The 27,796-nt window shown below is 43.4% G+C and overlaps 1 protein-coding gene across 1 annotated transcript in view; it reads left to right on the top strand.

The window, feature by feature from the left end:
- ADAMTS9 (ADAM metallopeptidase with thrombospondin type 1 motif 9) overlaps nucleotides 1-27,796 on the top strand; it is a 169,453-nt gene that overhangs the window by 92,061 nt on the left and 49,596 nt on the right. The window contains exons 26-28 of the mRNA XM_080671508.1: nucleotides 748-1,017; nucleotides 5,286-5,447; nucleotides 7,691-7,867. Of these exons, the coding sequence (XP_080527634.1) occupies nucleotides 748-1,017; nucleotides 5,286-5,447; nucleotides 7,691-7,867 (609 nt within the window). The remainder of the gene's footprint in view (nucleotides 1-747; nucleotides 1,018-5,285; nucleotides 5,448-7,690; nucleotides 7,868-27,796) is intronic.

Consider the following 27,796-nt stretch of genomic DNA (forward strand, 5'->3'; position numbering starts at 1 on the left):
GCAGATGCACCTGCCTGAGATGTGAGTGTCCTTGGCAGGTTAACGAAGCATCCAAAAGGCCATTGGGCTGGAACGCAGGGAGGAGAGTGATAGGAGGTTCGTCAAAGTGATAGCTGGTGGCCATATCACTAAGGGTCTTTAATTCAAGTAAGGACTTTGGACCTTAAGTAATGTCCAAAGGGGAAGAAGACGTTCTCTGACATGACCATAGAAAGTGGATTACTGTCCAACTAGAGACTGATTCTAACAACATTTCTACACTATTTTGCTCCAACACCCAGTACTTAGCCACTTGTGGGAAAGGGACCTGGATGAGGCATGTCAGCTGCCAGGATGAGGAATTGGAGAGTCACTAGAGGGAATGACATGACATGACTTTTGTTTGCAAGGGTCACTGTTTGTGATCTATAGATAGAAGACTTGGGGATGGGCTCAAGGTTATAAGCAGGAGTCCACATGGAAAGTTACTACAATAGTCCCAGCAAGGGAAGATGATGGCTTGGACGAGAGAGGTGATGGAGGAGGTGGTGAGAAGTGGCTGGGCTGGGGTTATGTTTTGACCACTGAGCTAAATCATTTCTCAATGAAATGGCTATGGGATGGGAAGAAAAGGGAGGAGTCAAGGATAACACCAAGGTTTTGACCTGGTCAACTGGGTGAGTAGAGGGCAATTTACAAAACATACACATTCATGAATTCATGACTGCCGAATGACTGACCCTTTCTCTTCCTGAACATTCCCCACAGTGTTCCGTGACGTGTGGGCAAGGTAGGATGACCCGGCAAGTGTTGTGTGTGGACTACAGTGACCACATGATTGATCAGAGCCAGTGTGACACAGATTATATCCCAGAAACCGCACAGGACTGCTCCCTGCCACCGTGCTCACGCCAGACCCCAGACAGGGGCCTTGCCCAGCACCCTTTCCAGAACGCAGGCTATCACCCCAGGAGCCTGGGCCCCAGCCAGACCCACGTGCTCGGTGGGAACCAGTGGAGGACCGGCCCCTGGGGAGCAGTGAGTATGACTGAGTCTTTTCCTAATTTGCCTTCTTCTCTCACTGGAGGCAGTGTTGGGGTACAGTGGGGAATGGACTAGAAACACCTTCGGAGCATTTTTTCTCACAAGGGTGACATCATTTTCGCTTGTTTTGGGGTGAACTGCAGTGGGTTCATTGCAGTCCCTGAGAAGGTGTCACAAGCTTCCTTGACTGGTGGGAGAAGGGAGTGTCCCTGCCAGGTGCAGTGGCCTCCAGAAGGCACTGTGAAGGCCACAATGCAGGAGCCTGGGGGCGTTAAAAGGGCAGAGGCGCTTTTCTGAAAGGGAGCGTTTCATGAGCCTCATTTTCCTTCTCGCTATTTCCCAGACCCGTGAGTTGTTAACGTGTGTGGCAGTAGATCATTGTCCTGTGTGAGGGCAGGGTGACACACGAGGCTGGGTGAAATCTGAGCTGAAAGGGGAAGTAGCATACTCTTTGAGCCTCAGTTTCCTCATCTGTAAAACAAAGTGAACCATCATTCTGTCTTTGCTGGGCTGTAAGAATTAAATACAATCATGCAAATAAAGTGCTTGGCACTCTGCATGACACGGAGTAAGACCTTAATAGATGTCAGCAATGATCTTTATCATCATCATTGTCCTTCAAATTGAGGAGACCTTGAAAAATATCCAATATTCAAAGGAAAGATATGCTTTTGAATGTGTTTTTTTTTAACTAAATAATTTTTTTAAAAAAATGATTACATTGTGATTACCGGCCATGTCTAATGAAACCGCAGGGAGTGAGGAAGCACGGCCTGCAGAGTGAGGGCTTACCCATCACTCGGAGTCTTCTTTTTAATGATTTACTGTGTTTCCTTCTAGTCCTGCTAATTGTGTATAATTATGTGTGGACTGAAAAGGATTAGAAGGAGGCTGTCTGTTTCTCATGTGGTTGTTCAGGGAGTCACACTGACGCTCCGAGGTTTCTGATTAGCCGCGGCACATTTGCAAGTGTGGGTTGTCTCTCTGCCAAGTGGTTGGGACCTTTGCCATCTCCTGCTCCTGGCTTGCTTCCTGCTGTCTCCCTTCGCCTGGCTCAGAAGGGATGTCAAAGGGTGACTCAGGGAGGTAACCACAGGGTGTCCCACAGTTTTTCTAATTGAAGAGTACGGAACGCATGTATGTGTGTTCTAAGGAGAGCACTAGAAAGTTTTTAAAAGCCATTTGAAAGCTGTTCTTATTTGGGACTGCATTTGGGAAAGTGCATTCCTTTAAGACTGAATGCTTTTGCCCTGGGCAGAGTTCCCAATTAGGGAGGATTAGGTAACCTTTTCACAGCAGTGGGCAGCACCATTCTTCCCCCCAGTGTGCCTGTTTTTTGTTTGGGGATTTTTTTTCTAAGTTAAGGACCATGATTTTTAGGCCAGCCTGTGCTGTGCTGCCTGACCTACTCTCAGGAGTGTGCGGGGGTCTTCCTGCCTCCGTGGCAGAAAAGGCAGCAAAGAATCATGAACACGAAAGAATGCGAATGTCAAGTTTGTACTGGATTCTAGAGTAAGGACCTCATTTTACACTAGATTTCGCATAAACATGAACCGTGTGTGAGGTTTTCTGTGTGTTCTCAATTAGGGGTCTCTGGTTGCAAGCAAAAGAAACGAAAACTGACTCTTTCAAGTAAAAGCATTCACTTAGCCCTGGCACAAGCAGAGACCGAGCACCTTCGGGGATCTAGCTCAGGGTTTGTCAGTTTTCTTCTGCAAAGGACCAGATAGTAAACATTTTTATCTCTGTGGACCATACAGTCTCTGACACAACTAACCAATGCAAAAGCAGGCATAGACAATACATGAACAGGCATGGCTGTGTTTCAATAAAACTTTATTTATAAAAACAGATGGCAGGCCATATTTGGCCCTCGATTTGGCCCTCGGGCTGGGGTTTGCCAAATCCTGATCTAGATGGACCAGTAACTAAAGAATAACTTCTTTAAGGAGTTTATGTCTTAATGAATCCCTTTCACCTCTGAACCACCCTTGAGTTACTCTACTCAGTATTCAAATTCCCAGGTGAGTCTGATTGGTCCAGCTTGTTCCACTTACTCACACCTTGACCAGAGATCTTAATAGACAGGCCCAACAAGGTGGCATCCTTTGGGGAGGAAAAGTTCCTTACAAGAGAATTACGCTGCCAGATGTGGCAAAGTACATGAGGCAGGTAAGATGTCCCTTACCTCTTGCTTTTCTAAAGACCATTTTTCCTTGTGTTGTGCAGTGGGGATAATAGGAGCAGGGCTTTGTTCAAAGTCTACAAAGAAAAATATGTCATCTAAAGAGAATAGGAAACTTGTTAACAAAAGAGGGGCCACAAGAAATTCTGCAACCTAGGCACTGTTGCAGTGCAACACTCCACGCATGTGTGGGAGGATACAGACCCAAGCCGCCCTGGGTTTGGAAATGTGCAGTGCGATTTTAGAGCTGGGAGGTTCAATTGCTTGGCCCCCGCAGAGCATTCTCTCCACCTTTCCGTCAGATCCTCAGGAGGAAGCATCTGATTGGCCAATGGGCAGCTGTAGATGAGCTCGCCTTGGATCAGGGATCCATCCTTGCTCCACTGGGCTGTATTGAAGAGGGTGGCCTGTTGCTTATAGAGGTACCGATTCCAGAAATGTGAATGGAACCAGCAATAAAACCTGAGACCAGTGTTGTAGGAGTCACGGGGATGTGCGTGATGCCATTGAGCCGCCCTCCCTCGAGGAGTTTACCATTTTGTTGGGCCATAACACTCACAGGAGACTTAATAAAGAAATAATACAAGATTTTATTATGAAGGGAAAAATTCAAGGGCCAGAAGATATATTCTAAATCTATTTATATATGGAAGATCCTCCCAAACATTTTAAATCATGGCCCCCAAACAAAGCTAATTAAAATAATAGTTCTCTGTTTCAAAAGTAGAAAACAAATATTTTCAAGTTTAGAGTAAGTGTACCAGACCATCTGAGAATAGAGGTAGAATATTTTAAAACATTCAAAAATTAGCTAAGTTGAAAATTACCTAAATATTTTCTCAGACAGAATTCATAAATCGATTTTCTTGCTTTATACATGTTTTAAAATTAAGCCCAATTTGTTTTTAAGCCATTCATATTTTAACAAGCATAGGTAGGGAAATTGAACTGAGGTCCTATGTGATAAGCAAACTACTTTCACATCATTATAAGGAAAAAGCGACCGGCAAGAACCAGTATTGGCAGGTATTTTGAAATAACGCAGGTGTGGGCTGAGGTTTGATAGAAAGCACAAGTCAGTTACCAGAACCCGGAACTCAAAACATTGTTGCAAATGCATTTGAGATGATAACTCGTGGGAACTGCTTTGCTTTGAGGACTAGATGGTTATCACATAGGCAAACTGTTAGGGGTCAGAGTGAAGAATACTAGCAAACACATTGGGTTTCAAAAGATAACACAGTTATGGGAAGACAAACACACTGAAGATGTAGATAAATAAGAAAGCTATGAGAAGCCTGTGTGGGAAACGAGCTGCAATGCAAACATAATTCTAGGAACAACCATGAGAGGGAGTGCCAGACTGAACCTCCATCCGGAGAGAGGTTTGTCCATATGGTGTTTAAGGAAGCGCATTGGGAAATAGAAATAAAGAAGAAAAATCTTGCTGCAATCCGCCCCTAAAGTAGACCCTATTATGAAGGGGGAGATGGGAACATGACCTGTGGGAAACTGATGTCTAAGTGACGCTCCACGCAAGTGAATGAGTTAATATGAAAGCTTAGTTTCAACAACTGGCTATTCGTTAAGCAGGTCATTTGACTCCACTGTTGTAAGGGAAGTCCCAGGTTGGTTCTAAATAAGCACTTGGAGTTTTGAAAAGAAAAGGCTTTCTCAATAGACTGGGGTCAGTCCACACCTGTGTACCTGTCAGAAGCCTGGAGAAGATAAAGGAGGACCATAAATAAGGCTGCTTTAGAAATCACAGCACATTATCACTCATAGACATCTATGGAACACCGACATGTGTCGGACACCTCCATTGGACATTTATCACGGACACCTACTCAAAGCCTAACGCTTGCCAAGGAGAAGCACGTCTCTGCCCTCGGGGTATTTATTTTAAGACTTGCACATTAAACAGCTTCACAGAAGGGAAGTTCTTACAATTGCTTTCTGTCCATTGTGAACGATTTCTGCCACATTTGCCTCTGACCTTCCCATCAGCTGTTTTTTATGATCCGAAAATGGAAATCGAGGTGAGGACTGACCTGTTGACTGATGTCTATGTGTTCAGTGTTCTAGTACCTGTGCTGGCGGGTTCCAGCGGCGTGTCGTTGTATGTCAGGATGAGAACGGATACACCGCAAGTGACTGTGTGGAGAGAATCAAACCCGATGAGCAAAGAGCCTGCGAGTCCGGCCCGTGTCCGCAGTGGGCTTATGGCAGCTGGGGCGAGGTGAGAGTCAAGGCCCTTTGTAAGTGCTTTGGAAAAAACTAATTTTGCTGACCAAACTGTGTTATTGTTCATAGTTTATTTGAAGGAAGAAGAAATAGCTCCAGTTAAAGCTTCTTTATTTTGGAATTAACTAGGAGACCTGTCTTAATGCTAGACTACTTTAAAAGTGCATTTTTGACCAATTATAGACAGCTTGATTACGCAGGTTAGAAAAATGAGGAAAGAATGCAGATAAATGCTAATTTAAATTGTTAACCTCTGCTGGTTAAAAATGGAGGAAACTTTTAAAGTGATTGAAAATATATGTAAAATTCGTCAATGGAAATGTTGCCATCTTCTTCATAGTTTTGGGGTGTTTTTGATACACTCTTATTCTCATGGTGTAATCTGTCATTATTTCAAACTCCGGATGAAACCATAATTAATAGGTTCTGTTCTTCCCATCAAAGGTGACTCATTTTAAACATGGAAGTGAATAATTAGCTATATTCTTAAATAATGAGATTCTTCGGCTGTTATCTTTTAGACCTTTCTAAAGAGTTACCTGCTATGACTGATGAAAGACAATAGAGTATTTGGGCCAGGGAAAACGGGGTACAATTCCCAGCCTTGTAACGTTGCCAGACATCTGTATCCTCTTCTATAAATGGGAAAGATAATGGCATCAACTTCATAATATTCATGACTATTATTTGAGATAGTACATGTCAAATGCCTAGCACATTAGCCTTAAATCAAAGTCAACTGCTATGATACAAATTATTATTATTAGTAATAATTATTATTATGATTAACATCACTATCATTATTAAGTGGGCTTTCGACCACTATTACATGTAGGGCTTTTATACTTACTGTTTTGTCTTTAATTAACCAAGAAGATACGTCTCTACTTTGAATTTATAGGGAAATCACATATTTAAAGCTTCTTGAGTGTTCCTGTCTTGACTGTACAATCTATATTAATTAGGCGTAATATGCTCATTAGACCGGACGTCCTTCCGGATGACCTTCTGGATGAAGCCAAGGCTGTGAGGGAAGCCCAGATCCTGGGTGCCAGAGGGAAGCGGGTGCCAGCAGCCAGGGGGAAGGAAGGCCTACTCTTGCATGAATTTCGTGCATCAGGCCTCTAGGTTATAAAATAAAACATGAGGATTAATATCTTGGAGACCCTGATGCCAAGGGGGGGAAGGCAAATGAAGTGGTTGGGCCCACTAGTGCCCCTGGCTAACGGGACACGTGTCCACATGTCACGGTTTCCCGCACGCAGCCCAGTAGTCCTGGGCAGTCACATGGAGGTTTCTGTTGGCTTTTGTTGACAGTGCGTCATTCTGGAGGGCTTGGCTGAAAGGCAGGAAGGGGGAGTCAGGCTTTGAGAGTGATGTATCATGGTTTTCCCAAAACTCCTCAAAAAGCTGTGTCCTGTGGGGCCCATGATTAAGCTTCTGTCATTGGACTGGAGCCAGGATAGGGCAGCACTGGCGGGAATGCTTGCTGTCAGCAAGGACCAGATCATCCAGATTCTGCGGGAGATCTGGCCCTGGCACAGCAGGGAGGCCACCCGTCGGTGTTCCTGGAAGTGAGCAGAGCGGTTCCGTCCAAGAAACACATCCATCCCTGCCTTGGAAGTTCGCATCCAGCCAGGAGTCAGAACCTGATCCAGCAACCCGTCACGATGGGTGTTCATCCCTGGGGAGGGTCAGAGTTGTGCTAAGATTTGGAGATAACATAAAATAGCTTCTCATAAAGATTGGCATCCCAGAACAGCTAGAGGTTGGCGTAGCTTCTTAGAGGTTGCCAGGAAGTAGAACTGGCTAAGTCATTATAGTATTTCCTTTAGGTGGTACTGTGTGGTGTTTTGCATATTTGATGTTTGGTTTTATACTGTAATCTTATTCTAAACTCTTGCTATTAAATGTACCTTATCAGATTAATTAACCTCTCTTAAGCTTAGTTGCCCCACATGTGAAATGGGGCAAATAATTATTCTCTCCTCTGGGTGAGATCATGTCTCTGAGAGCTTCTGTGCAGGCTGAGAGGAAGCCCTGGGTAAGTAGTGCCCCCGTTGAGCCAGAGAGCGCCAGTCTGTTTTAGGTCGGCTGCGGAAAGTCAGAGTTTTGTCCAGAGGCTTGCTTGCCCTGTGTCATGGTAGGGTTTGGCTGAGAAATATTTCTTATGGGAAAAGAAAGTTTGCCATTGGCTTTTCAGACAGCTAACTGTAGCCTTCCTTTGCCTCTGTGCAGTGTTCTAAGCTCTGTGGCGGAGGCCTGCGAACCAGGCTGGTGGTCTGTCAGCGGCCCAGCGGGGAGCGCTTTCCAGATCTGAGCTGTGAAATTCTGGACAAGCCTCCAGACCAGGAGCAGTGTAACCCGCACGCTTGTCCCCAAGACGCTGCATGGAGCACCGGCCCTTGGAGTTCGGTACGGCCCTAACTTTTAATGTTCGTTATCCAGACTGTCTAGCTGACACACCCAATTCCGAGGCGTTCTGAGGCCTTCCTCTGCGACAGACAGTTGTCATGCTCACAAGGGCATTCCCTGGCGATCAGCAGTCTGTTGTTTTCTTCATATTGATACACAACAGAGTGGCTTTTTGTGAGATTGCCAAAGCTACTCTGCAGAATGCATGCGCCTCCTGCCAGGGAGTAGCTTCCTTCCCTAGAAGAACTAGGTGAGGTATGTTTGGATTTTTTAAAAGAAACCAAGTACCTTAAGGTAGTTGTTCAGCTCCAAAGTGATTTAAACAGACAGCTCGATAGCAGGCGGACCTTCCTTTCCTTAGCTATGGCTGTTTTGACTTTGGGGAAAATACCTGCTTATTGAGGCCAAAGCAATGTTTTCTGCAATGACTCAGGTACAACTCTCACCACAATCACCTCAAAGGTTGTGCCCATAAAATAGACTGAAGTCATTTGAAAAATGCAAAAGAGCAACAGTAGACTCCGTGACCTGGTGCTTTTCACTGTGCCTGAAATGTCCTCTTTCTTCCACGAAGACACGAAGCCCATTCGAGACCATTTTTTGCTTTGGACCTAGGCTTCCTTTGCTCTGTGCTTAGCTGGCACCGTGAGATGGTTTGCCGCTCCGCACTGTGCAGAAGTCCAGGGCAGCTCTTGGCAAACAGAAGGATCAGCTATGCCAAACAATCCTTCAGCAAAGTTGTGCCGTAACTTGTGGAGCCATTAGGGCCGTTTCAAGTAAATGTACTGAACATTCCTGTAAACACATTAATTGCACTGAAGCTGAAATCACATTATATTAGGTCATATCCAGAATTTTTTTATATGGTTCTAGGAGTGGTCATAACTATTCCTGGAACCAGCTTCTAACAGTCAAGGTTGCCGTGTCCCAGGTTGAGCACAGTGATATAGCCACTGTAGTCAGTAGGACTCTAGAGGCGTTCAGCGTGCCATCTCAATGGGCAGTATTTCCCTGGGCTGCGAGGGTTTTACTGAAGAGCTTAGAAGTGCCAGAATCAGATGTACATTTCACTTTGGAGCATCTTGCCCGCAGTACTGGCATCCCCAAAGTGAGCAGTTTGAAAAAGAATAGAAATGTGCTTAGAGTGCCAGGCCCATCCTCTGGCATTCTTAACTTTCCTAAGTCACCATCACATATTATTCCTCATGAAATTCTCCTTCTTGGGCCCCATATATTTTCACCCTGTTCACTCAACCCACAACACCACAGCCAAGTTACGTTTCAAAAAATCTGCTAGCTCTCTAACAAATTGTTTCTTTAATTTGACCAAAAAAACATCTAAACCTCAGAGGGTGTGTGTCTGTGTGTATACCCAATATAATACAATACAATAATGTAATATATATTGTGTATTGTATAGTATAGGTACAGGGTCAGGCAAAAGTAGGTTTACCCTGGTGATACACTATATAACATATATTGATTTCCCATAGCGTTCTCTTCTTAGAATCCATTCTAAATTCAGCTCAATTTTTTTTACACAGGATCACCACCCTCCCCCACAGATATTTTAAGAGCTCAAATGCTTAAATTTTAAAATTATGACCTGCTATTTAATTTAACTGAATACTTTACATTATTTTTACTATAGTCGTTCTTCTTGAGCCTACAAAAGTTTTCTGAAACACATAGAGAGAAAAAGAGAGAGATTTTAATCCTCTGTTACATACATTTTGCTGCCTCTGATTTTAGTGCTTCCTTTGTAAAGCGATCATTATTCAAATATATATTTAAATACCTCTGCAATCTAGTAGCAAGGCCACTCTTGCAAGGCTTTTAACTGTGATTTTAAAAAAATTTAAATCAAAAGCATTTTATTTAAATATATACATTTGTAATATATTACTTTAAATATGTATAAGTATTTTAGATTCTTACGGTAGGATTTTTGTTTTACTTTTATTGATTTTTATGGATGCTTTGGTACAATTTCATAGTAATTCTAAATTTAAGCATACCTCAGTAAATTGTGTTATTAGCCATAAAGCCACTTCTATGGTGCTCCATCATTGTAACTGACAGTGAAATTAACAACAAAAAGTACATTTGAGGTGCTAACATGTTTCTTTCAAAGGAAAGCACACTAGGTTTATGAGAGACCAAGGGTAACAGTCCTTCGGCCACTTGCTTTCTCTTCTGTCCCCACGCACGCCATGCTGGAAGTAGTGTCAGAAGCAATGGCCACTGAGCAAGTAGGCCTTTCCAAGCTCAAAATGGAGATAGCCCGTTCAACAGTTGCAACTAAGGAGCAATATTTAGGAAAGAAACTCCAAATCACTGTTAGCATGGCTCCCAGTGTATAAAAGGAAGCTCCTGTAAACATAGGGTTCATGCCTGTCCTAGACCTTAGTTCTGCCTCAGATCACTGTGGATTAAGTCATGATTATAAGAAACATCTTCAAAAATTCAGGCTTCTCTGTCCGCCTTTTCATGTGTCCTTGCACCTTAGTTGGTACTGTTTTGTTATTGAAATCAGGTTCTTCCACTGATAGGCCTTTGAGTGGCTCCTGCAGCCGCCCCAGCAGCAGACTGTAGTGAGTGCACACGCCCCCTGACTAGAAGGGTGCATTGGAAAGAGAGCTTCATACTGTCAAATGCAGCCCAAAGTAGGTTAAACACCCGCAGCCTTCTAGAGTAAGCTGATTCATCGAGATAATTCAAGTGGAAACGGTGGCTAGGTGAGTGATGTCACCCCTGCAAGCTGGTCCCATTGCATCCCTCTTTCGCCACTCTCCGTGTATCTGCTAGCTGACCATCTTGCCAACTGTTCTTGCCTCGGAGAAATTGCTCATTTGTGTTTTCCATGACAAACCTCCAAGCAGTCTCTGAGCCTTGCGTTAGGTGATTTGGAATAATGCTTGTCAACCCGAACAATGAGAATTTATGAAGGAACTGTGCTTTTGTTTCTGCGTGGCCAACTTATGAATTTTGTCTACCTCATTTTCATAGTAAAGTTTGCAGCTCCTGTAGGTAGAAGGAGGAAATGTTTGATATCGGCTATTTTATCACCTCACTGAATCTCTCTCAAAATAATAAAGATTGTAAACATCTCTACCATATTTTCTGAATACAGCTTTAAGCAGCCAAGCCTGGTATTATCTGAATATTTTGAGCAGTACAGATTTCAATGTGTTTATATAATAAAGTATAATTTATTTTTCCACGTTATTTAATTTTATATACAAATGTTTAAATTGGTGTTTATCAGTAGACTGTAAAGTCATATAGGCTATGTGAACTAGAAAGGCATTTGTGTGTTTCTTTTGGTTTTAAAAGGATACATTTTAATTTTGTACTAGTATATCCCCTGCAACCTGTCCCGTTCCTCTCCAAATCTGAGTAGCCAAATGACAAGCTTTATGTAATTGGACAGTTTAAAATGTATATTCTAAAGGCATACATTAAAAAATATATTTGAATTAGAAATGATGCTTAGTGATATAAACAAAAATATCTGGGGCTTAACATTTGTTTTCTTTTCCTTTTACTAATACCACTGTTAGATTCACTGAGTCTGAATGATGAAATATGAATGCTCCATTTAGTGAATTTATGGATAATGATAAAGCATAGCCAGAAGACAAGCGTGTGATTAGAACAAATGGTTCTGCACATGTAAGAGGAGATAGGTATAGAAAAAAGCTCCCCGAAATTCATCAGACCTTATTCTTGTGTTCAGGTAACTGTAAAATACTTCCACATTTGTCAGTTCTGTTCTTTGTTCGCCTGCAATACATTTCAGAAACCATTTCTTATTAAAGAAAAATAAAGAAAACGCTGTAACAATACGCTTGGAAGTTTTAAGAGATCCTGCACTTTTCAAAAAATTATAAATCATAAATTATAAATCATAAAGATGAGCCCAGACACCTTCTCAATTAAGGTGTTAATGTCTACAACCTAATTTAATGCACCTTGTTGCATTAAAATGTATGCAACAACATTGGCTGCAGATTGGCTAATGAGGGTGGAAGGATCCAAATAAGGGAGTCCCTATATGAGTTTGACATTTTTATAAGGTGCTGACTAGGTGAATATAATAACATTGTAACGTTATAAGGTGAAACTAATATTTCTTGAAAGCATATGATCATAGCTGACATTTATTGAGTAATAACTATGTACCAAGCCAAGTTAAGCAAGTACACATCACATTTAACCCAGGTTACCCTGTGAGGGAAGTGTTTTTAATGATCTATGTGATAATCTACTTTAGTGATAAGACTTCAGTGTCAGTATACTCACTGTATTAGTCCTGCTTATTTTGATTGAAACAAATACCCCATGTTCATATGAGATTTTTAAACTCCTGTTCATATTTGATAAAGGATATGCCTAACATTCAAACTCCATCTCACCTCAAACTTATTGAGCGAGTATTGACTGTCCCTGTCACTCCAATGACAGAAAATCCCAGTTTAGTCCTGTTATCGGCCAGTTCCCATAACCAGCAGTTATGACCACTTCAAACAACCGGTTATGTTTAGGGAATGGCAAAACACATTTCTCTTTCATTTTAAAGAATCATGTTAGCTATATTAGGATGAAGATGGAAAGATTAGACCATAAGGAACATCACATTAAATGCATATGCATTGTTTATAAATATGAGGTTTTTTTTAACTAACAAAGACACATCTTAAACATACTGCTTAGTGCCTTTAAAAAAACACATATTATCTGGCTTACCAATATGAAGTATAAAAAATGAGATAGTTTTTGAAATCAAAACATTACATGTGAAATTACTAAGTTTACCTGAATTTAGTGTAGATTAAGTCTCTAAACACTCACCTAAAAATGCGTTCAAAACAAGCCCAGTGCTGGCCTGCATCTAGTTCATTGGAGATAAAACTTAGCTGACCTTTTTTTTCTAGTGTTTTAGTGATTGTTTGCCTGTCTCAGACTCTGTTCCTACCTCTGACAACTGATATTTCATGAGAGCTTGACAGGTTTTCACTTTTACAGTTTTAAAAAGTCCAAAGGCGGGGGCAAGGGCGGGGGCGGCAGGGGTGGAGGGCTCCTAGGCCTGCGGAGGAGTGGGCCTCTGCTGACTCACATCAGAGGCGCCCTCTGGAATGGAGAGGATTGGAAACCGGAATGTGGAGTGGGAGGCGAGGTTGAGTCCATGTCTAATTGGCTGGTGAGGAATCCTGACCAGTAAAGGCAGTCAGGGAAGATTTATTTTATGAGGGGGAAGTAAAAAATTCTGGGTCATTCCTTAAAAAAATAAAAGTCATTCATTTCTCAGCAAATACTTTTTGTGTGCCTGCTGTGAGCCAGCACTGTTCTAGGTGCTGAGATACAGCATGAACAAGGCAGAGCTATTCATTCCAGTGGAGAGAGAAAAACTGGTATTAAAGGAATAAAATTACACATGTAATTAAAGAACTGACCCTTTTTTTTTCCTGGAAGCCTCACTAAACCTTAGAAATAAAAATAAAAAAAAAACATATTACTATTATGATACACACACACACACACACACACACACAGGGTGGGCAAAAGAAGGTTAATTATAATAATTAATAAATAAATAATAATACAAGAATAAACTTTCATACTTTCATGTACTCACAACTATAAATCTACTTTTGCCCATCCCTCGGAGTGGGGAGGGAAGCAATATATATATATATATATATATATGTAGCTGCTAATGAACTTTGTTTAATAAATAAAAATTATTGATCCTATCTTTCCTTTTAAATATATACTTGCCCAATCATTTTCAGGGATAAATGTTCCCTGGCTAATAGCATGAAACCTTTAAAAACCTCCCAGCAGGGAATATGCTTCTATTCGCTTTTACACTAGAACCCAGAAGTGAGTTCAGTGGCTTGGAAGCCAGGATAATTGGAGGGCCTGGCTCCCTGCCGCTCCCTGCTGAAGTTCCCAGCCCCAACACGTGTGGGGAGCTGGCCAAGAGCAAACCCCCCCTTGGTTACTCAGTGGGTACCAATGTCTGGAACGTGTGCATGGCCACCTACCACCTTTGCTTCTTGTTGTTTCCTCTAAACTGGGATCATTTCCATGGATGGTTTTAATGACCACAACTTCCCTTTCTAGAAATTTATAAAATAGAACATGGGCAGCCTAGGAAAGAGTGCACAGGAAGATATATGGAAGATAATCAATATATACAACAACAATTAAAACAACCCTACAAAGCCATCATTCTTAGCCAGGTCTGCACCCCCTTTCTCCTCAGGAAGAGGTTATGCCTTGGCCAGCACAGCCCAACAAGAAATGTTGAGGGAAATGTTGTCTGGCTTTGCTCTCCAATATCAAGCCGCTAGCCACATGTGGCTAATACTGAGCACTTGAAATGTGGCCAAGTTCAACTGGGAAGTGCATTTTGAATTTTATTTCATTTTAATTACTCTAAGTTCAAGCAGCCACCTGTGGCCGGTGACTACCATACTGGACAGGGCAACCTAGGCAACAGTGCATCTTTAGCAATTAATAATAAACTGGCAAAGAAGCCAATAAACTTATAAAAATAAGTGGGGGAGAAAAACCCTGGCTCAGCATAGAGGAGGCCCTTTTAGGATGCCCGTCCCTGCAGTGAGTGGCATTCTCTTGCCTTTCTGTTCTGTGCCTTTGTTCTGGAACACTTCCGTGGGTGTTCCCTGACAGCTGGGCGTTAGAAAGAGCAGAGGACAATAAAAAAGAGAAGCTGTCAGAACCAGCTGTCTTGGGAGTAGTTACTCCCAGGCCTCGATGTCAAAACAGCTGTTAAAACAAACGCTGCTCTTGTGCAGCTTAGAGTTCAAGTTCATCCTGGCAGTAAGTTCAGTTCAGGAGAAAGAATGTTTATGTGTGCAGTGGGCTGGAAGGGCAAGGCTTGATTGATGCTCATCAGGAGAAGGCCAAAATGGAAAACACCGGGTAGCTACCTGGTGGAAGCCTGACTCCCAAGAGGGCCGTCCTTTGAAGGAGAGTTTCCGGAAGGCAGCTTTGCACTGGTGCTGAGCCCAGCAGGTGGAGGCTGAGCCGTCAGCTTTGCAGGGCTCCGTGTCAAAGACACTTCAAAAGGAGCACAGTCGAGGAAGAGTTGCCTCCATCACTGTCATTGCCATCACTTAACGTCCCAAGAGGTGGTGTCCACAGCGTTAAGAAAACCCTTGGGCTCATTCACATTCATGCTCCATACTGATGTCCCCCAGAAATTAAAATGTATGCAACAACATTGGCTGCAGATTGGCTAATGATGTCATCAATTCCCTTTTCCAGTGGCCAGATAAAATTTGTTTGGTTTTTTTTCCTTTAGAGCAGGGGTGAGGAACCTTTTCTCTGCCAAGGGCAGCTGTGGGCAAACTATGGCCTGCAGGCCGGATCCGGCTGTTCTATCCGGTTCTCTTGCTCTCCCCTCCGCTCCTTTACTTTGAATTTATATTAGTTCACACAAACACTCCATCCATGCTTTTGTTCCGGCCCTCCGGTCCAGTTTAAGAACCCATTGTGGCCCTCGAGTCAAAAAGTTTGCCCACCCCTGGCCAAGGGCTATTTGGATATTTATAACCTCATTCACTGGCCATACAAGATTATCAACTTAAAAGCCAGCCTGCTGTGTTTGGTCAAACATTTAACTAACTCACCCTTAAAGCCGTGTCAGGGCCAGACCAAATGATTTTGCGGGCCTTATACAGCCCCCGGGCAAGATGTTCCCCACCCCTGCTTTAGAGCAATGTCCTGAATTAAACTATAAACCATTCAGATGGGGTTGTTTGTTTTACACTCTCATGAATTTATTATTCTTACTCTTAGGTGATCTGTGCACTAAAATGGGAAATTATTCAAAAGTTCTCCCTGAGCCCACAGTCCTCTGAGCTATCTCAGAAAGGGGATAAGTGGGCAGCTTCATCCACAAAGAACTGCTATTTCCTCCTTTAATTTTGCACCAATATATTTCCCTCCATCATCATAGGGAGGACTTTGTTTTTTTTATGGTACCAATCACATTTTGAAGCATTTACTTTTTGCTGGGAATTATGTAACTAACTTAACCCTCTCTATCTAGTGGAGTTAGCACCATCAGAGAAGTTAGGTTGGTTTTCAGTCACACTGCTGGGAAGTGGCTGATGCAGAACTTGAGCCAGGGCCTTCCTGACTTTCAAAGCCCTGGTTTTACTAAGATACAGTCTCCTCGTATTACTGTTCAGTTGGTGGGGTGGTGAAATGCAACTTCTATGGAAAGAATGTCTACAACCTAAGATTTTCTGTCATCCCAGTTTGTAACTACTTAAAGCATTCTGGAATTATTGAGCCATTTATGAATTTTGCTCAGAGGTATAAGGGGATGAATATGAGAAAATTGTTTCTCTTAAAATTAAAACAAGCCATAAAGAGCAAAATTTGGGCCTGCTAGAAGACTCCGAGGAAGGGGGAAAAAGCATCCAGTATTGAGTAAGCACACATTAGTTGATGTTTCTGACATTTTAATATGTAAAGAGAACTTCAGTAACGGGAGGTTATAAATCAAAGTGTTTTCTTTACTCAGAGATGTATAGATACTGGGGATGATAGATTAGGTTTTGTTAAAGCCAGTTAGGGGGTCTGCAGATGTTTGTGGAGATAAGGGTTGTTGTAGAATGTGTATGCTGTCGTGTACAAGTGAACTCTGAAAAATGATGAAATTAAAATGTGTTAAAAAGTTATCTCACATTAATAACTCTGGTTGAAATAAAGCAGATGAACTGCAGTGAGATATCTCCACACTATTTCTTGAGCAGAAGCTAAGCTACAGGAGTTGAACTCTTCCTTTGCCGAGTCTTGCTCATCCCCATTGGTAGAACAGGCAGCCCCTCAGAGCTCTGTCTTGCAGCCTTCCTGGCTCCACCCTCATCCCCCCACTTCCGCTGTCCCCCTCAGTCTGCGTGCCCATGAATGATTAGGCATGGTTGTGGTGGGGAGCTGTGTATGATAAAGGGAGGGAAAATATAACGGAAAAAAAGGGTGGGTTTGATTCCTTTTTCTTAGCTAGACAGAGGAAGAAATGTACGCATAGCCACCATGTTTCAACTGGAAAACGTGTTTCTCAAATCATTTATTTAATTCCCCCAAACCTTAATATCCTTTGGGCTGAAGAGGCCCAGTGTTCAAACCTGCTGCCTTACTCAGTGCAGACATACCAGAGGCAATAGAGGAACGAATGAATGAGCCCAGCTACTCTGGAACTGGCCTCCTTATTGCACTGGCTTAGAAATGTGGAAATAAAGGACTAACTTGTAGAAAGGAATCGTTAAAAAAAAATACATACGATTGGGTGGTGGTGTTGTGTCAATAGTGATTTTCTGACTTGGGGATTTGTGTGGTATTTCTGTAGGAGACTGTCCTTGATTTGGGGAAATGAGTGTTTTGGAGATGACAAGACATGATGTTTGCAAATTGCTCTCAAATTGTCCAGGAAAAGACAAAATAATATTGGCATATATGTCTATACATAGTGTCCCAAAAATGTATACACACACTTTGAATAATTATAAAGGCAGTGTTTATTAAAATATTTTTCATTTTCAAAATTGAGCTATCAGCTGTTATTAAAGTGTACATACATTTGGGGGGGACTATATATATTTGAAGGAAGGAGTAAATGTGGTGAAATGTTGGAAGTTGAGGAATCTGGAGAAGGGGGTTTAAAGTTCTTTGTGATGCTCTTATAATTTCTCTTTAAGTTTGAAATTTTTCAAAATAGGTTATTTTTAAATTTTTCTTAAACATAAATATGTTGAGAGTGTGTATTTTACTTCACAAGGAAGTGAAGAGTAGGTCTGGATTTATTGCAGGACTTTAACATTTTTGACACATTTTACAAAGCTGTTTTTAATCTCAGATTTGTGCTGTAACATCAATAAAATTGGGTACTGCAGCCAGAGCTCTGCATAAACAGAACCCTTCCTGGTTTTTTATTGGCCTTTTTCCCGTGGCTTTCTCTTCCCTTGTCTCTGTCTCCCTCCCTCCCTCCCTCCCTCTACCACCTCCCACCCAGGCAGCTAAAATGAAAGGCCTCTGGGAATGCTGCGTTTTCTCCTCCCCTTTTCCCAGGGAGATGCACTTTTATTGCAAGTCTTGTCAGTAAATACTTGGACATACACAGACTCCTTTATTTTCTATCTGCTGCTCCGGTCACAGCCCAGATTCCTTTGAAAAAGAAAATGTGTACTGTTTGTTTTCCTTGCACTTAATAAAAGCCCTCTTGCAACCAGCTCACCTATTCCCACATTGCAGTTGGCCCTTTCTTAATCAAATCTTTCTTTCTTTCTCCTTGGCTGTCTCTTAATCAGACTCGGAAGTGCCCAGGATCCCCTCAGCAACAGCTGGTCATGGACACCATGCTTGTTCATGGCAGTTGGGGTCTCCATTGCTGTGCGTGGCGATTGATTTCACGTTGTACATGTCATGTTCTCTATAGATCAGGGCTTCCCTACCCTTTTAGCCTAAGATCTTGACCTTGTTGGATGGATGTTCAGCAAGCCCTTTACCACTCCATCCAAAAGAAGCTGTGTGCCCTGCCCCCATAAGGTCAATTAAAATCAATTCCATTTTGAGAGCTTGTTGAAGGACTTACTCAAAACCTGGGGATAATTCAGTGGTTCTCAGTTGGGAGTGGTTTTTATCTCAACCCCCACCACAAGTGGACACTGGGCAGTGTCTGGAATGTCGTTCGTTGTCACAAATGGGTTGGAGGTGCTACTGGCCTCTAGTGAATAGAAGCCAGGGCTTGTTGCTGAGCATTTTACAGTGCAGAGCATAGCCCCCAACAACGATGAATTCTCTCACCCAAAATGCTGAAATGGGGAGAGAAACCAAGATGGCGGCATAGGTAAACACCTAAACTGCTGCCTCGCACAACAATTTCAAAACTACAACTAAAAGACAGAACGGACACCATCCAGAACCACAGGAAAGCTGGCTGAGTGAAAATTCTACAACTAGAAGGAAAGAGAAAAGCTCACAGAGAATTGGAGGTACGGCAAAGGGTCTTTGTGCGTGCAGAGAGGAAGGGCGGCTGAGAGCCTGGCTGACTTTCTCTGGCGGAAGGGGGAAGGAAGCCCCCCGACCGCACTGAACCCCAGTTCTGACTGCACTGAACCCCAGTTCCGGGTGAGCCCCTGGGGACCCACGCTCTTACGGGGGGAGTCTGGACTCTTGGGCGGAGACTCGGGAGCCGGGAAGGCAGAGGTCTGAAGGTGCGCACGTGCGCGCAAGGGCAAGGCTGACGGGAAGCCAAGACTGAGACTCCACCCTATCCAAGCTGAGCACAGAGGCTATTGCAATTTGGCAAGTCTAATCCTATAAGGCTGTCTCCAGCACCGAACTTCTCCCAGCATAGACACAGCTGATCCTTACAGCCAACTGGCCCGGAGGTCAATTCTTCCCAGTGATACCAACAACAATAAAGACTTAATTACAACAAGGCTGTACACACAGTCCACAAAGGGGTGCACCAAGAGTGTCCACCTCAGGTTAACTGGGGAGGCAGACCCACTGGGCCATATTGGAAACCTAGCACACAAATCTACCTTACCAACTCAGGGAAGCAGTGAAAATGCGGCGTCAAAGAATCAGATCACAAACGAAAGAAATGGAGGAAAACAAACGACTGGATATAGAATTCAAAACCACGGTTATAAGGCTTTTTAAGAATATCCTAGAAAAGGCCAATAAATATAATGAGACCCTCGAAGATATGTAAAAGGACCAACTAGAAATTAAACATACACTGACTGAAATAAAAAATATTATACAGAGACCCAAAAACAGACAAGAGGAACACAAAAATCAAGTCAAAGAATTGAAATACAAAGAAGCAAAAAACACTCAACCGAAAAAGCAAAAAGCAAAAAAAAAAAATCCAAAAAGTTGAAGATAATGTAAGAAGACTCTGGGACAACTTCAAGCATACCAACATCAGAATTATGGGGGTGCCAGAAGAAGAGAGAGAGCAAGATACTGAAAACCTATTTGAAGAAATAATGACCAAAAACTTCCCCCATCTGGTGAAAGAAATAGACTTACAAATCCAGGAAGTGCAGAGAACCCCAAACAAAAGGAATCCAAAGAGGACCACACCAAGACACATCATAATTAAAATGCCAAGAGCAAAAGACAAAGAGAGAATATTAAAAGCAGCAAGAGAAAAACAGTTAGTTACCTACAAGGGAGCACCCATACGACTGTCAGCTGACTTCTCAACAGAAACTATGCAGGCCAGACGGGAGTGGCAAGAAATTTTCAATGTGATGAATAGCAAGAACCTACAACCAAGATTACTCTACCCAGCAAAGCTATCATTCAGAATTGAAGGGCAGATAAAGAGCTTCACAGATAAGAAAAAGCTGAAGGAGTTCATCACCACCAAACCAGTATTATATGAAATGCTGAAAGGTATTCTTAAAGAAGAGGAAGAAGAAAAAAGTAAAGATAAAAATTATGAACAACAAATACATATCTATCAACAAGTGAACCTAAAAATCAAGTGAATTAAAAACCTGAGGAACAGAATAATCTGGTGAATATAATAGAATCAGGGGCATAGAAAGGGAGTGGACTGATAATTCTCAGGGGGAAAGGGGTATGGGGGGTTCATGAAGAGACTGGACAAAAATCATACACCTATGGAAGAGGACAGTGGGGGGGAGGTAAGGGCAGAAGGTGGGGTGGGAAATGGGTGGAGGGGAGCTATGGGGGGGAAAAAGGAGAAATAATTGTAATAATCTGAATAAAGATTTATTTAAAAATAAATAAATAAATAAAAATAATCAAGCCTTTAAAAAAAAAATGCTGAAATGGTGCCAAGGTTGAGGAACCCAGTGGAGACATCTGGTGAAGAGAAAGAGGACTCCTAGTCAAAAGTCAGAGTTGAAGGCACAGTTGCAGGCCCCGTGGAATGACACTGGTTAGCTATCAGAAAGCAATTCTCTCTGGAGAGTTAAATTTTCCACAAAATATTATGTGGGATCCCAGGAAGCTATCAAGGTCAGTCAAAGGATGAGCTAAAAATTCAAGGTCTCCAAATTGTCTCACGGACTGTGAATCTGCAAACCAGCAAGCAATGTCACGCGTTCTTTCCTTGGAGGAGGAGGGATTTGTAAAGCTTACCGATGTGCCCATGGCGACCCACAGGCCCACTGCATGGCCACTTCGGCAGGAATGGCCAACTTTGGAAAGAAAGGCATAAATGAGAATGGGCATCTCTGAGAAAGCCAGGGTTAGCAACAAAATAAAATTAAAAAGAAAGGAAAGAAAACCTGGGTTACTCCAACATGTTCATACATTTGGATCCTTCTGATGACGCTGACAGCTCATATGTACATGTTCCTTTTAATTTTATATTTCAAACAACAGTACCTCCCTCATCCATGATAGACTCTGCATGTATGTCACGGTCCAGCTCTATCTAGGAATTGGTGTCAGAGTTGAATATTTAGGTGGTTGTTTTTTTTTTGGGGGGGGGGAGGGGGTGGGGGTGGAGGTACTCTTTTAAAAGTAGGATTAGTCCTAGTTTGCATTTTATCTAGGGAATAGCAGACTACCTTTCTGATTCGGAACTAAGACAGTGAATGGTCCAGAAAGTGTTCCATGGGTTGTAAATAGGTATGAAGCAGAGTTTCCCTACCTCAGTACTGCTGATATTTGGGACCAGATAATTCTGTTGGGGCTGCTCTGTGCACTGTGGCATGTTTAGCAGCACCCGTGGCCTCTACCCACTGGGTGTCAATAGCATATCCTCTTCGTTGTGACAACCAGCAGTGTCCTCAGACATCGCCAAGTGCCCCCTAGGCAGTACTGGGTTTCTTACAGAACTCTTCTTCCATGTCCTCCTGGTAGAGTCTGAAGCATTTCCCCAACATGTTTGATGACAATCCCTCCCTTCCTCCTCTTGGGACAATGAATCTTTACATGGCAGAGATCATCGGGTTTCCCCACCAGTCTTTCTAACCCATCGCGGAAGCCTTAGGTAGGTGCCCAGCTTTCCCAGATGTGTGCCACTAATTGGCTCTTCAGGCCATGAACTTCTGGGGAAGAAGGTTTCTGAAGTTCTGCCGCCACAGCACACCCCCTTTCCCCTTTTCCAATGGCCCCTGCTCTCGCAGACAGTGAGTAATGTGTACTCAATTCCACCCCCCATGCCACAGACACACACGCAGACTCAGAACAGCAGCTCAGCGCTGAGACTGTGCATCAGGGAACATTTCAGGTGATGCATCTCCTGGCCTTAGAAGGACAATCTTTCAACTCTTCTTCAAAAAGGTCACTAACAATGGCCACACACCTGGTAGTGACTCCGAGGCCCTGAGATGGAGGAGACATCTACCAGTAGAGGAAAGGCAAGCCAAATGGACCCAAGACACTGTCATTGACCTCAGAAGTTTTATGACAGGACCTAGCCCTAAGGAAATACTGAGTTTTCCCCACAAGGGGTAGACTTTATTTGACAGGAGACCGCAGAAATTTTTATTAAAAGAAGACATGCACATTGGTGCCCAATGTAGAAGTCTTGATTTTCTAGCCAGCAAGTGGGGTCCAGCTTCCAGAGTTAACTAGAACCTTAAATTAACAATGGACTATGTAAAAAGCCTTTTAAATTAGAAATTGAGTTTTGACTTTTACCTAATTATAAACTTACCAGTGATTCTAGGCTATAAATTGGCCACAAGCAAATGTTCAAGAAATAAAAAATGAGGAGACACAGCCACCCCTGAAAAGCTCGCTTCCCTGAATGAATGAGTCTCTCCACATCTCAGTCACCAAAGGATGACCAACCAGTCTTACACGTCTTGATGTAGCACACTTGACCGGAAGTGTAGAAATAATACCAAAGGCCCCGTTTGCTGAGCCCCTGCTGTGAGCCAAGCTCTGGGATGGTCCTTTGTATGCATAATTGCTAAGCCTCATGTAATCCTTGCAAAATGGACCTTGTTATGTAGGCAGGAAAACTGAACTGCGGGGAGGCTAAGCAAGTTTCCCAATATCTTATAATCAGTAAATCTGGGATCCATACATGACTGACCCCCAAGCCCCAATGCTTTCCCACTTTCAAAACCTCTAGAAATACTGACTTTGAAATGTGACACATAAAAGAAGCAATCTCTTGCCCAGAACCCGTTTAGCGCTTGTCTGCATTTTAAAAGCCATAGAGCTTAGTCCTTAGCATCTGAATATGTCCCAGGGTTTTCAGCCAGGTTCCTGGTTTTATTTATTTTCCTTATCAAAAGTGGGAGGTAGCTGAATATTTGCATTTTTGAATAAACCATTTTAACACTGAACTTGGTTTTGAGTGATTTTTAAAGGAGCTCAGAAGCTGGACTTGGTCACCTGGAGTTCCCAGACCAGAGCTCTGAAAAGGGTGGGCTCCCCCAAGGAGCATTGGCAGCCCCCAGCATGGTGTGGCATGGCACATCTAGGGAGATGTCTGCTGGACTAAAATTAGATCTTTCTGGACATGGCCTGCCCCTAATATTTGGGTAACAATGACCCCCTAATAGAGAAGCTTGTGGTGGTCAGTTTGTGGAGAGTGTGCAGGCAGGTGGCCATGATTCATGTCTATCCAATTTACTCTACATTACACAGTCTCAGGACCTGCACTGGTTTTGTAGTCCTGGATATCCTGCACTGTTAGGGCCTTTTTCTAAATGAAAACAGTGTGAGCCTTCAGGTTTTGCTTTCAGATGTCTCCAGCTAGAATGGAAATAGATATTACCTGGCCTAGATAGGACCCGTTCTCGTCCATTATGTTTCTTTGTAGGTTATTTTAAATCTGTACCAGGTATATCTACATATTTCCATCTGGCAAAGGTATCGTTCTAAGGTGACATTTTTGGGGAGGAGAAACATGTGACACCCATGGTGCGGGGGGCGTCCGTCCTGGCTCTGCAGGGCCGGGTGGCATCCTGAGTCCCGCGCTGCTGCCACTGCCATCTGTTATCACATATCACGTTCTCAGATAACCTTCCTCTGAGACGTCCCAGCGCAACATTTGGTGCTGTCACTATACATTAAATATTAAACCACAAGAGTACTTAGCCGGTTTTGGACTCAATAGACACGGGATATAGGCAAGAGCAGTAGTTATGTATTTGGTCTGTACAGTGGGCTAGGCATTGTGCAGAATGTTTACTTAATCCTTACGAGTGCTTGTGATGTAAGTGGTTCCAGATTCTAGCAGAGATTCTTCACTCACTGTTTCTTGCACTCATTTGTGTATCCCATAAGTGTGGGCGTGTGTTCCATAAACCAGGCACTGCTTTAGCCTCTGGGGATATAGCAGTGAACAAAACACACAAAAGTTATTGAACTCACCGAGCTTACATTCTAGTGGGGCTGAGGAAATAACCTATAAATAACAAACAAAGTAAGAAAAGGCAAACGATATATTGTGAAAGTGATGTTGACAGGGTTAAAACTAAATTAGAGAAGAGGGATAGAATAAATAGCAAGGAAGAATTGTAATTTGAAGGAGGTCAGGCAAGTCTCCATTAAGAAGGTGACATTTGAGCAGAGATTTGGGAAAATTCAAAAGCAAGCCACGTGGATATCCAGGAAAAGAGTATTTCAGGGCAAGACCCGGAGGCAGGAGCGCACAAGGCACATCTCAGTGATAGCAAGGAGGCCTGTATGGGTGAGAGGTGGGGTTGGGTGGGATATGAAGTTAGAGATGAAGCTGAGGAAGAGGAACATGGAGGTAGATCATGGGAGGGGAGAGGAAAGGTTAGAGCATGTAGGGTTTTTTCCTTCCACCCAGAGAGGTAGGAAGCCATTGAGGGGAGAGGGGGATTGAATAGGAGCATAAACTTTTTTAATGATATTTATTTATTTATTATACATTTTTATTGATTTCAGAGAGGAAGGGAGAGTGAGAGAGAGGGAGAGAGAGAGAGAGAGAAACATCAATGATGAGAGAGAATCATTGATCAGCTGCCCCTGCATGCCCCACATTGGGGACCAAGCCCACATCCCAGGCATGTGCCCTGACCAGAAATCGAACCATGATTCATTAGTCCATGCTCAACTACTGAGCCACACCAGCCGGGCCATGAATTTTTTTTTAAAGAATGATTCTGGCTCTTGAAGTTAGAAGAAGCTGCAGGAGGAACAATATGGAAGCAGGGAGACTATGAGGAAGCCATTGCAGTAGCTCAGATGAGAGTGTTCACAATGGGAGCTGTAAAAGTGGGGGAGTCTGATGTACTTAAGGGAGACACAAAGGATCAGCTGAGCGCTTGGATATGGGGTACAAGCGATGGAGGAGGTAGAATGACTCCCAGTGCTGTGCTCTGAGCAAGTGGGAGGTGGAGCGTCCATTGGTTGCCATGGGGAGGTTCTAGGAAGAGGAGAGCTGCAGAGGAAGATCAAGACATCTGTTCGGGGGATGCTGCATTTGAGGTTCTTATTAGCCGTCACTTCATGCCTCTCTGAACAAAATTGGAAAGAATGCTTGTTGTGGTTAGGCATCTTCCTTTGCATAAGATCACAAAGGAAGAAGGAGTACTGGTCAAACTAGGTTCTGATGGATTCCAAAACCAAGTTCATAACTATCACCCTCTCCTGCCTCAACCCTTGTATTTCCACCTGAATAAATCTCAGAATAGTATAGGAATCATTTAAATTCACAGAAAACCAAACCTAATTCTAGCCACTTTGAATGCTAAGTCTTCCATGTTGGGAGCCATTTACACTTTAGCTGGTTTTTATTTCTTCTAGTCATTCTTTCATAGTGGTACTTTTGAGCCATTCCTTTCCCAAAAGATAAGCAGGAGGAGGAGATAAGAAAAGCCACAAAGAACTAGAACAGTGCATATTGACAGTGACTTGGTCTTATCTGAACCCCCAATACAGCAATGCAAAGTCGGAGGTCGGGCATCTAATTTAATAATGGTTAAAATGACTCTTTCCCTCCTGCTGCGATATAGTTCTCTGGGTACAAACCCAGATAGGTATGCACTTCTCAGCTCTGAGGTGGCATTAATATCTACCCTAAAGCAAATTGAGTACATGAACTATTTTCCCAAAAATGTTGTAAATTTTTCAGCATTAAGATGTTTGATGTATTGGCATGTGAAGATGTTCCTTTCACACCAGGTTGATGGAGGAAGGGCCAGGCAGGCATAAAAAGCAAGACTAGAAAATGCAATTAAATGAACTCTGTCCCAGTATCTATTAAGAACTGAACAACACATGGACTAGCTCTTTGGTAGGAGGAAGCGATTCGAGGGCTGGGCATTGGTTAGGTATGGGAAAGTCCATAGACCACCTGCAGGGTTTACTTCTCTACAGAAACGTTCCCAACGGTGACTTAAGCTTCCGGTGTGAGAGTATAAATATTACAGCTTCCGGGTGTGTTCCTGACTGCCTGTGACATAGCACAAGTCATAAGTGGGTGTTCCTGGCACTGTCATCTTCTAGCAGAATGACATCTCTGTGTAGCCTTGAGCCCTCCTGCCTGGGCCTTTGGTCACGGTCCACCTTCAGAATGCCAAGAAACTTGGGTCACCATTCCCATCAGCCATAGCTTTTCCATCAATTACTTCTCAGACACTTCTTCACTTACCTTTGCAATGATTGAGAGTAAGGATCCTCACCCACCACCCTCCCTGACTTCCTAACTGCCCAATATCTCACCCACCGCCCTCCCTGAGTCCCTAACTGCTCAATATCTCACCCACCACCCTCCCCGAGTCCCTAACTGCCCTCATAGATAATCCTGTGCAAGCATGAGTGTGGTCCTTGCACCATCTTCACCTCTTTCCTGAAAATGCCAGTATCATTATTCTGCTGAAGTCAGTTACCATAACCATTATGCATGACTGAGGGAGAAGAAGTTGTGTAAAAAGAGTGCATGTGCTTGGGAATGGGGAAGGCAAGGGCACACAGCGGACAGGGCTGATGGTGTGAGATGCTGCTCATTCCCGAGGTACCACTGGATATGGCCACAGTAGATGCTGCTTGTGCAGATTTTCTTGGCTTTTGTTTTCTGTCTTTGTAACTAGAAATGCTGTAATATTTATACTCTTGCAGAACAAAAAGAACCACAATTTGGGCTTCACAACTTACATAGCTAATCGCATATGCTGCTATATTTAATGTTAACATTTACAGCACCCCCCCCCCCATATGGAGTTGTTTCATTATGAGGTGGGAAGGGGCAGCTGGAGAGCCTTGTGCCTCCTCATTCTTGGGGTGATGAGAGGTAATGGCAGGAGCACCTCTCCTTGGCTCCCCTTACTTGCCTGGTCCTACCCCTCCCTTCGGAGGCCCATGCAGGGCCACCTACTTGGCTGCAGTATTGATGGCAGCCTTCAAGGGTATGCCAAGAGTGAAGTGTGCATCTCCCTTCCTTTTCTCCCACAGTCTGAGGCCTTTGTAGCATTGCAAAGGCCGAGGGCTTGGGGGGCAGTGGAGACGGGATGACGGCCTAATGCCGCATCCAACTGGATGACCGTGACTCCCACATCTGAGCTTCCAGGGTGTTCCCTGCCAATCTCATGCTTTCTCGGTGCCTCTTCATGGTAATAAGTGCCACGGTGGTCCTGGGCACACACAGCCATCAGGCCGGCTGTCAGCACTGGCTTTACGCCCTGAAGTCATGGCTCTTGTTTCCTGGCAAAGCTTTCTCCCCTTCCTCCTAAGGCCTTGCTGCTCCCTGGTGCCCCCTGCAGAGCCATTCTTGTGCTGTGGGAGCCTCGATGAAAAACCCCTAAATGTGTCATTCCTCACCCTGACCCCCCTCCCCCCGCCCGCCCATAAGAAGTGTTTTTGACAAAGACCTGCAACATTCCCACAGCTGAGCTGAGCGGAGCAGGGAAGTGAGCGATCTGTTCTCGGTGATGGTAATTACTATGTGGAGTCTGTGTGTCAGGACATTTA

Source organism: Plecotus auritus (assembly GCF_963455305.1).
Source record: "Plecotus auritus genome assembly, chromosome: 6".
In the NCBI taxonomy this organism is placed as follows: domain Eukaryota; kingdom Metazoa; phylum Chordata; class Mammalia; order Chiroptera; family Vespertilionidae; genus Plecotus; species Plecotus auritus.